Source organism: Myotis davidii, unplaced genomic scaffold (genome assembly GCF_000327345.1).
Source record: "Myotis davidii unplaced genomic scaffold, ASM32734v1 scaffold81, whole genome shotgun sequence".
Classification (NCBI taxonomy): Eukaryota; Metazoa; Chordata; class Mammalia; order Chiroptera; family Vespertilionidae; genus Myotis; species Myotis davidii.
The window spans coordinates 205,492-215,754 of NW_006291554.1; the positions used below are offsets into that span (position 1 = coordinate 205,492).

The following is a 10,263-nucleotide window of genomic DNA, read 5'->3' on the forward strand; positions in this document are numbered from 1 at the left end:
GCGCCGGAGGTGGCTCCGCGCCCCCGCGGGGACAGCTCTGCCTCCCTAGGGTGGGAAAGGGGGGCGGGTAGCGCAGGCCACGGGGTCACCGCGGCCACGCTTCCTGCTGCAGGACACCACCCCCGACGAGCTCCTCTCGGCCGTCTTGACCGCGGTTCTCCAGGACGTCAAGCTGAGCCCGACCCAGCTGGGAGACATCTGCGTGGGTGAGCTCGCTACCCAGGCCCTGGGCTCGGCACGCTTCGCCCTCCCTCCCGGCCGGAGCCCTCCAGCACTTCACCACCCCCAGGCACGGGGGCGGTGTTTTCCCGGAAAGTTTGTCTTTTTAGGGCTGGACTCCGCCCCGCCTCCAAGCACTGGCTTCGCCCTCCAAGCACATTTCTGCGCTTTAAGTGGTAGGAAGCAGAGCTGTCAAGTGACAGACATTCCAACGCCAAGACACTGGGCACCGGGGTTTGAGGACATCCTAGGAAACAGAAAACTATAGGGTTCTTACTGACCCCCGACATCCAGTCTGTGCTACAACAGAATGGGGGGAGCGCCCCAAGCAGTCTAGTCCAGTTCCTCGCTTACAAATGGAGAAACTGAGGCCTGGGGATTTGCAGCAGAGCTTGGGCTCTGAGTCCAGAGCTGCCTGATCTTTGGTCAGCCCTCCCCCCCCTTCCCCCCACCTCTACTCTTCTAGCCTCAAAACATAACATCATGTGGCAAGAGCCTTATTAAATACTGTGGGTGCGGAAATCGCCGTGCCGCCTACGGAGTGAGAGCGGGGATTGGCAGAGGACACCTGGGGAGGTGTGCCGTTTCAGAACCCCGTCTCCCTAAGTGACAGAACCAGTTTGTTAGACACCAAGCTTTGCATTGCGTTCTTTCCTTTCCATGACACCTGCCCACTGTGTGCCGATTTGGGAAGGTGGGGTGCACGGGGCGAGGGAGCTTGGGACCCTCAGGGACTGTGTCCAGTGTATGACCAGGAAGAGCTGCTATAGAATTGCTTCCCCAGCTCCACACTTTGAAATTTCAGAGCCTCCAGGGAGCCTGCTCAGGGCTTGTGTTTCTGAAGAAAGATCTGGAATGTTCCCTCTCTGGTATTCACACATGTACCTTAGTGCCCCAAACACCACTGGGCACTGAGTAAAGGTTTGTTGTCCACAGGAAATGTGCTGCAGCCGGGGGCCGGGGCAGTCATGGCCCGAATCGCCCAGTTTCTGAGGTAAACGTCCAGTTCTAGCGCTGGGTTGGCCAGGTTGCCTCTCGAGTGGGCTCAGGCTTCGGGGAGCTCAGCTTGGGGATGGGAGAGGATCAGGTTGGACTCCAGATCTGGAGGCAGCCAGGGTTCAGGAGAACCCTACCTTTCCTCTACTTGGAAGGGAGAGGTGTTACCTGCCACGGGGCCGAGACAAACAGGGCCTTTGGGACTGGAGCAAACGATCTCTGTGACCTGAATTGTAGCCAAAGTCAATTTAGCCCAGGTCAACTTTTGTAAGTCCTGTTTGGACTCTGCCTCTTTTGCCAGGTCGGTAACCAGGCAGGTACGCTGAAGAGGGACGCTCAGCTTTTTTGCCAGTTGAGCAGGAGGAGACCTTCAGGCATTTCTCGGGACAAGGCAGAGCCCTAGGCAGGGGGTGGCCCAGGAGGGTCCCCGGTAAACTTGCCCGTCACTTCTTGCTGTCCCAAGACGGAGGAGGAGAGCTTATGTTACCAGTGTTTTCACGTGTAGATCTAAGACCCACTTAGCTATGTACACCCAACCGCTTAGAGAAGAAATAAGGGGAATATCAGCCGGTGAAGGAACAGGAAAACTGACAAAACCTCTAGGGGTTAGAAGAGGCTCCGGCTGCTTAGCCTGGAGTGCAAGGACTCCCAGGATCTGGCTCCAGACTTACCTTCCAGCCTTATCTCCCAGCTGCTGACTGGCCTTGACTCTTCCCCTCTCAGCCAGCCTGTCTGCCTACTGTTCTCTGTGCTGGTCATGCTTTCCCCTTGCAGTGCTGTCCCTACCCCCTCTCCACCCTAGCTAAACTCTGCCCAGTTTCACCATTTGGCATGACTTCCCTGAGCTCCCAGGCTTAAAATGAGGACCTCTCCAGGAGCTAGCCCTGTGCTTCCTCGTGATGTTCTTTCCCATCTCGCTCTGTTGTTTCTGCCTCTGCTAGTTGATTCATCTTCTGTATTGGTGAGGCATCTTCTAGGGCACTGTGTGATAAGCATGTCAGCACCCCTCAGGCGGTATGTTGTACTGAGGAGATGTTCAGTGTGCACTTGGGTGGGGTGAAGGGATGGTAACTAGAGAGCGAGGGGACCTAGGAGACTGTCTGCACCCCAGAATCACCAGAGTGCTTCGACACCCACAGTTTAGTCCATGGATCTGGGGAGGTCTGGTGATTTCCCCAGGGCAGGTTGCATGAGGAGGGGCAGCCCACCAGTTTCCAGGGCAGGGACCAGGGTGGGAGCCTGGAGGAACCCACCAGAACAAGAAATGTTAGAACGTCTGGTACCCGTCAGGATCGCCCACCCGCTGGGAGCAGGCTTTGCAGAGAGAAGGGGAACAGAAAGGGTTAGCCACGTGGTTGCTCCTAAGGCTGAGGAGGAGAGATGGTTTCTGGCCTCATACTTCCTTTTGCTCTAACTGTCTGTTCTTTGGGAGAAGAAGATTCAGTTTTCCTTTTTTTAATCTTCAAAGGGAAAGAAGGATCCCTGTGGCCTAGCTAGCTTTCCCTTGCCTTTGGCTCTGCTTGGCCTGGATTGAAGAGAATCACAGGATGGGGAGGGGGTAGGGGGGGGGAGCATGTGCTTGTACGCCCTGGGAACAAGTGCCTGTAGAGATGGGGTCTGCCCAGTCGGGATCTGGCCTAGAGAGGGGAAAGGCTGACGGTGGCCTCACCTTCTGTTTCAGTGACATCCCAGAGACTGTGCCTTTGTCCGCTGTCAATAGACAGTGTTCTTCTGGGCTCCAGGCAGTGGCCAACATCGCTGGTAAGTTGTGACTGACTGGGTGGGTGCCCATTGCCACAGCCTGGCCTGGTGCCTGGCTCTGTGGATTTGGGTCAGGAGTCACTATCTACTGGGCAAGCAGTGAGGATGCCTGAGGGGACTCTCATCCCAGAAAGAGGAGGAGCGCCCTGCACTACCCCCAGGCTTTTCTGGACACTCTTGGGCCTTCCCAGTCTGAGGCTGGGGCCCACGTAGAGACCAGGTGGGGAGAGGCCCCTGCTCCCAGAGCAGGACGACTCCGCGGATGTTTATGACATGCTTTTGTTGCAGGTGGCATCAGAAATGGGTCTTATGACATTGGCATGGCTTGTGGGTAAGAATTCCTTACTGCCAGAGCTTCTTAACCAGCTTGTAACAATAAACTAATATTTGTCTCCTGAGGTCAGAGAGGCCGGTGACTTCAGGATGTTCCCCCTTAGGCAGCTGCCTGGGAGAGGGTTCCTGCAGATTCGGGTTAGGAGCCCTCAGCTCTGGCTGCTCAGGAATTGCTCGCACCTCTCACTAATGGGGAAAGGAAGTGGGCTTTTCAAAGCTTGCATTCTTGGAACCTGGCGGGCTGGGAACTGGGCAAGCATGAGAAGATGGAGCTGTCGGGTTTCCTCCCACGGCCCATGTTCAGTCACGGCGCTGCTGAGGGAGAAGTTGCAGTTTTGGTTCCCTAAAGCCCGGGACAGCTGCTACTCTAACTGGTTTGTTCCCTTTCCGAGGCTGCCTCCTGTCCTCCACCCGGGAACCAAGGGGCATGGTCAGACCTGTGGTGGTTTGGTCACTGTCCGCTGTGGCTCCATCTTTGGCTGCAGCTTAAGGGGCTGCAGAAGTTGGACTGGGCAGTGTCTCGCGGGAGGGACAGGGCATGGGGCCCAGGCGTGGTGGGCATCTGGTGCTGGGAGGGCAGGCCGAGCAAGAGCTTTGGCAGGCCCGGTGGGGAGGGGGGGTGGCGAGTGGCCCCTTTCAGGCCCCCTGGATAGCGTTTCTTCACTGGAGCATTGCCGGGCCGTTTCGGGGCTGTGCCCACTGGTGCTGGGTTGTATTGCCCTGTGTCTGCAACTGTAAATAAAACCAAAGGCCGCACTACAGGGACTTTGGACAGGAAAGCGCCACTGCCCAGTCTGCCCTCTGATCAGTCTCATGTCCCTCTATCTTACTGCGGGAGGGAGGAGTGGGGGTAACTGGGGAGAAGGCTGGAGCCTTCGTGAGTTTCTTAGACGTGTCTGAGGCCCCCAAGCAGGTTAAAGACCTTGTTACTAGGATATTAAGGTCTGAGCCAGGACTGTCCCCCACGTCACAGGCTGACTGTCCCTTCTTCGATCATGAAGAATATCCCAGAACATCCTAATTAGGAGTGGGCCCTGAGGCCAGAGTACCTAAATGTGGATCCCGGCTAAATGACCATGAACAAGTTAGCCTCTCTGGGCCTCAGTGTCCTCATCTGTAAAATGGGGATAGCCACCTCCGCCCTGTTGAAGTTGAAGAGATTAAATTAACAATAGCTAAGGCTCTAAGGCAGCGGTTCTCAACCTGTGGGTCGCGACCCCTTTGGCGATCGAACGACCCTTTCTCAGGGGTCGCCTAAGATCATCCCGCATATCAGATACTTACATTATGATTCATAACAGTAGCAACATGACAGTTATGAAGTAGCAATGAAAATAATTTTATGGTTGGGTCACAACATGAGGAACTGTATTTAAAGGGCCAGAAGGTTGAGAACCACTGCTTAAGGCATCTATGTGACTGAGTCTGTTCTGAGTACTTAAGACCTGGAAAGACTTTAAAATAGTGCTGGGCACAGAGAAGCATTTGGTCAGGGTTGTGTTATCAACTCTTCAGGCCTTGTGTTCCCCCACCTCCTCAAAGCCCCTTTCACCACAATAAACCGACCTTACTTCCTCTCAGCTCCTAGCACTTCCTTATCCATGCAGGTCACATCACTCTTTGACCTGCATGTTGTAAAATTTTTGTCTCTTCCCTCCTCTAAATCTGATCCTTGAGGACAGAGTCCTGCGCTTGTTGGATGTTTTCCCCTCTGTGGCGGGCACTAGCCCAAGCCAGGGAGCAGCTAAGTTAGGGAAGCATAATCCTGCCGTGAGGGTGAACCATGCAGTGCTCTGTCCCCAACCCCAGCTCTGGCTCATTGGCTGTGTCCTGGGGCTCCCTACTTGCCAGCATTCAGGTGCCCCGGGATCCTTGGCTGAGTCCTAATGATCACCTCTTCTCCTCAGAGTGGAGTCCATGTCCCTGGCTGACAGAGGGAACCCTGGAAATATTACTTCACGCTTGGTGGAGAAGGAGAAGGCCAGGGATTGCCTGATCCCCATGGGGTGAGTGTTTACCTATAGCGGTTGCCGTGTCCCTCAGCTCCCCACCTGGCCTGGAGCAGGAGCTCGGGAACTTGGATCATCTTGCAGCAGGTGCTGCCAACCCTGGCCTGGTCTGCTCTGCAGGGACTCGGGACAGGACTCGATGCTGCCCTTTCTTGTACCCTCAGGCCCTCTCTGTGCCTCTGGGTTTCCAAACATGGCCTAGCCTGTTCCTCCCTCCCTGGGGGTTCAGTCACGAGGGATGATGCAGCTGCACCCAATGCCTTGGAAAATCAGAAAGATGAGGAACTAGGAAGCTTTTGTTACTGGACATGCTGGTGAGGGAACTTGGGCCCAGCAGATGCAACATGGGAAGCGTGTTGTCTGCCCAGCATGTTGTTAGCTCTGCTGCCAGAGCTTCTGGGCCACTCGGAGTCTGTGGGCAGGGAATCCTGGCTCCACTTGAAGCTCAGAGAGGGCAGTGCTCGGGCTGCCTCCACACCCAGGGACCCTGTCTCCAAGAGAAGCCCCTCAAGCCAGAAGCCCTGGTCAGAAGGCCTCCCTGTGGCTCTGGGTTCCTTTGGGTTCCCAGGATGAAGGTGGGCTCCACCTACAGTGAGCAGGAAGCTTGGGTGTGATCTTTCCACAGGGGACGTGGGAGTCCTCATCTCCCACATTAAAGCCATCTTCCTGAGGCGCAGGAGGAGCTGGCCAAGAGCCCCCAGGAGTGCCCCTCCCAGACCCTCATCTGCCCCTCTTCTCTTCTGGTCTCTGGTGTTCAAGCTTCTTAGGACCTGAGTGACTCCCTGTCTGTGCCCCTACCTGCGTCATCATCACTGTCTCTGTGGCCCGGACTGGCCTTCCTATCCTCCCGGTGCTGGGTTCCTCCGCCAGGCCAGTCCCAGCTGCCAGACTCACCCACACTGCTGCTTGTCTCCTAGGATAACCTCGGAGAATGTAGCCGAGCGGTTTGGCATTTCTCGGGAGAAGCAGGATACCTTTGCACTGGCTTCCCAGCAAAAGTGAGTGTTGTGTCGGGGGGGAGTGTTTAAAGGCTGACCTGAGTGGTTTCAGATGAGGCTGTCCGAAGACCAATTTCAGGGCAGTGGTTTCCACGTCTCCTGCCTTGCAGGAGGGAGAGGGGGCAAGAGCCAGGGCCAGTGTGCATTCCTAGCACTTCCACATCCTGCTATTGTCTGTTCATCCTGGGCGTCTCCTTCCTACTGGGCCTCAGTTTCCCCATCTGTTCATTTGGGGGGGGGTGTAATGAGGGTCAGGACTCTTCTCTAACTGCTGTGCTCAGGCGATTGGACATGGCAGCCACAGGCTCCTCTGGATAGCCTGAGTGTAAGGCCAGCATTGCTGGGGACCTGGGCATCCCAGCTTCTGGACCTGAGGCAGGGGCTGGGGGTGACATCAGAAGAACCCCAGGACTTGGGGCTCTGGCCAGGGGCAGGCTGAAGCTGGCAAGCCCCAGCTGCCCAGGGAGAGGACAGCAAAGGCGGGGAGTCGCATCTGGCCAGGCGGGCTTCTCTGAGGCAGTGGTTCTTAGCCTCTTGGGGTCAAGTAACCATTTGAGAATTTGGTGAGAGCTATGGATTTCTCCCAGGGGACTGTCCTGGGCACTTGCATTTTGCCTGTGATTGTAAGCATGATCCTAAAATAGGGGACAGATGAAACTGAGCCATTCTGATCAGACAGAAAAGTTGGCAGAATCCGGCACAGATTCCCTGGGGCTCCATCCTCGCTTTGGCATAGAGAGCTGAGCAGGCTCAGTCCTTCGTGGCTGTCACCTAAACGGACCCCTCCCCATACTTTCTTCCCTTCGAGGTTGGGATTGGCCAGGATCTGAAGATCTGAGGTCAGTGGTGAAGAAGGGCCCATAAGGCCTTGGGCCTTCCAGCCCCAGGTTGGGGTAGTGGGGAACCCACACCAGCCCCTCAGAGCTCCCCAAGGCGGGGGTGTCCCCGCACCTAGCATTCTGAGCTGCGTGTCGACCCCAGTGGGGAGGAAGTGGAGCCGGCAGATGTACCCTAGGAAGGAAGGGAGCCTCACTGTCCATGGTGCTCCTCACGCAGGGCAGCCAGAGCCCAGAGCAAGGGCTGTTTCCAAGCTGAGATTGTGCCTGTGACCACCACGGTCCATGATGACAAGGGCACCGAGAGGCGGGTCACCGTGGCCCAGGATGAGGGCATCCGCCCCAACACCACCATGGAGGGCCTGGCCAAGCTGAAGCCTGCCTTCAAGGAGGGCGGCTCCACCACCGCTGGTGAGACTGGGCTGGATGTACTCTGGGAGCCTGAACCACTGGATAGGGCGGGCGTGGGGGGGCTGGGCCTCCTCAGACCTGCTCTGGGGCCTCCTCACCCCTGTGGTTTGCTTCCAGGAAACTCTAGCCAAGTGAGCGATGGGGCAGCTGCCATCCTGCTGGCCCGGAGGTCCAAGGCAGAAGAGTTGGGCCTTCCCATCCTTGGGATCCTGAGGTCCTATGCCGTGGTTGGGGTCCCGCCTGACATCATGGGCATTGGCCCTGCCTATGCCATCCCTGTAGCTTTGAAAAAAGCAGGTAGGCGGCTCCTTCGTGCCCTCGGTCTGGATCCCACTTCTGCGCCTCATGCTGATGCTGGAGGGCGGTGGTCCTGGGGGTGCTGCAGAGTGAAGGTGGGACAGACTAGCACCCCTGCCAGAGCCCTTCCTGACCACACAGCTGGGACCCACTCCTTCATCTGGAACAGAGACGGACACACCAGGCAGCCTAAGGCCAGGGATGGGGCGGGACCTCGCGAGACTGCGAGTCCTGTAAGGGTCAGGGGCCACTGGGTCAGCTCAGGCCTTTCCCCTTTGCCTGCAGGGCTGACGGTGCATGATGTGGACATCTTTGAGATCAATGAGGCCTTTGCCAGCCAGGTGAGCCTCTTTCTCCACGTTGCCCGGGCCCTCGGCAGCCCAGTTGGAGCCAGGGGTGCCGGGGAGGGCGGGAGTGATAGCTGATGGTCTGCCTCCTCGCAGGCCGTCTACTGCATGGAGAAGCTAGGACTGCCCCCCGAGAAGGTGAACCCTCTGGGGGGTGCCGTGGCCTTGGGCCACCCACTGGGCTGCACTGGGGCTCGACAAGTCATTACGCTGCTCAACGAGCTGAAGCGCCGTGGGAAGAGGTGAGGCCGACTGTCCGTGGGGGTGTCCTGGGGGATCCCCAAGCTGGGCACCCGAGGGGAGTTGGGGGAAGTATACTTGCACACACTCTGAAATAAGGATGCAGGGCTGTGACCCCATTTTCCATGAGAGGCTTGTGAAGGGGACCCTGGCCTGCAGCAGACACCTGCCATGTGTGTGCCTAGGTGGGCAGTCAGGGAATTCCATACCCACAGCTTCCATCCATCCTCTGTGCCCATGAACGCCTTGGTCTGCCCAGCTCTGCCTGGTCTGGAGAGAGCTTGGTGGGGCTTCTGCCCTTTCTGCCCTCACCCAGCCAACACGGTGTTCCTTCCACAGGGCATATGGGGTGGTGTCCATGTGCATTGGGACCGGAATGGGAGCTGCTGCTGTCTTTGAATACCCTGGAAACTGAAAGAGGCGCTGCCTACTCCGTTGGAGGCAAGAAAGCAACACTACAGAAGTGACGCCACGTGGGAAATTCGGCGTGGTGGCTGTGGTGGCAGTGGGCAAATCGAGGCCCTTCAGCTAATTTGGAAACTGTGATCACTGAGGACACAGTACAGGGGTGGGTGAGGAACTGGGTTACCCAGGCCACAAGGCCACCATGTAATTCCCGGGGAAGGGGCTTTTGGATGAGGAGTGCAATAGACATAGTAAATGTATGTCAGCTTCTTAGCATGTTTGTCTGGCCGCGGCTCAGTCTGAGTACTGATTGTTAACCACCACAGTCTGCACAGTGAGGTGCCTCAGAGGACAGACGTGCAGGACCTGGGCTGAGACCAGCACCCTCCATCCAGGAGCTGCTCAGAAGTCCTCCAGCCTGTGCCCTGCACAGCACATCTGTCCGGAGCTCTAGGCCATGTTTATTTCCAAAGTTGGCTGGGGGCGCGGTGGCTCTGAGGGCGGAGCTCAGAGCTGGTAGGGTGGCACAAATCTCTCATCGTAAGAGCCGTGGCCCCGGAGCCGCAGGGTGCAGGCCTTCTCGCTGAGCATGCCTTCCACCACCAGCGTGGACTCGTACAGCTCATTGCTCCTGTGGGCCACAGGGGACTGAGGTGAGGGAGGAGTTCCGGCCTTGGCAGTGCCGGGGGCTGGGCGGGGTGGTACCTGGCGGTGAAGAGAACCTGCAGGATGATGGAGGTGGGAGGCCCGTTGACAGATCGTGCCTCCAGCAGCCCACTGCTGGGGGAGACCCTGAAGGCCGCAGACTCCTTGTCCAGCTCCTTCTGGCCTGCACCATGGGGAAGGGGGCACATATGTGGGCAGGTGGCTACATGCACTGCCCCAGGAAGTCCCCTCCCTGCAGAAAACCCCAGGTGGTGTCAGCCGCCTTCCTGGGGTCCTGGGAGCAGTGGGCAGGAAGGACAGCATGGCATACCCATCAGCACAGTCCAGTAGCTCCGGCAGCCACTCAGGTTCATCAGGTAGATCTCCCTGACTCGCTCCTGGTTCACAAAGCAGGTCCCGAAATCCACCCAGCTGGTGGAGAGCTGCAGCTCAGGCACCACCACAGTGGCCCGCAGGGGCACCACCTATGGGGACAGAGCCATTAACTTGATGGGGACTAGGTGACTGCCACTCCCGGTGGGCTCTGAGCCAGCGTCTTGGGGACACACGAGCCCTGCTGACCCCAAGTACTGACACTTCTTTTTTTTTTTTAATTAAATCTTTATTGTTTAGATTATTACAGTTCCTCTTTTTCCCCCCATAGCTCCCCTCCACCCTCACTGCCCCCCTCCCCACTGTCCTCATCCATAGGTGCACGATTTTTGTTCAGTCTCTTCCCGCATCCCCCACACCCCTTAAAAAGAGG

General features: G+C 57.4%; 2 protein-coding genes across 2 annotated transcripts in view; one reads left to right on the forward strand and one right to left on the reverse strand.

Annotated features, from left to right (window-relative positions):
- ACAA1 (acetyl-CoA acyltransferase 1) overlaps positions 1–9,112 on the forward strand; it is a 9,645-nt gene extending 533 nt beyond the window's left edge. The window contains exons 2-12 of the mRNA XM_006765098.2: positions 50–206; positions 1,156–1,213; positions 2,897–2,976; positions 3,265–3,307; positions 5,217–5,315; positions 6,236–6,316; positions 7,373–7,563; positions 7,681–7,860; positions 8,146–8,201; positions 8,304–8,449; positions 8,787–9,112. Of these exons, the coding sequence (XP_006765161.1) occupies positions 50–206; positions 1,156–1,213; positions 2,897–2,976; positions 3,265–3,307; positions 5,217–5,315; positions 6,236–6,316; positions 7,373–7,563; positions 7,681–7,860; positions 8,146–8,201; positions 8,304–8,449; positions 8,787–8,862 (1,167 nt within the window). The 3' untranslated portion in view covers positions 8,863–9,112. The remainder of the gene's footprint in view (positions 1–49; positions 207–1,155; positions 1,214–2,896; positions 2,977–3,264; positions 3,308–5,216; positions 5,316–6,235; positions 6,317–7,372; positions 7,564–7,680; positions 7,861–8,145; positions 8,202–8,303; positions 8,450–8,786) is intronic.
- Positions 9,113–9,216: 104 nt separating this feature from the next.
- DLEC1 (deleted in lung and esophageal cancer 1) overlaps positions 9,217–10,263 on the reverse strand; it is a 45,468-nt gene continuing 44,421 nt past the window's right edge. Inside the window, exons 36-38 of the mRNA XM_015564860.1 lie at positions 9,829–9,982; positions 9,558–9,681; positions 9,217–9,483 (exon numbers count right to left, since the gene is read on the reverse strand). Coding sequence (XP_015420346.1) covers positions 9,360–9,483; positions 9,558–9,681; positions 9,829–9,982 — 402 coding nt within the window. The 3' untranslated portion in view covers positions 9,217–9,359. The remainder of the gene's footprint in view (positions 9,484–9,557; positions 9,682–9,828; positions 9,983–10,263) is intronic.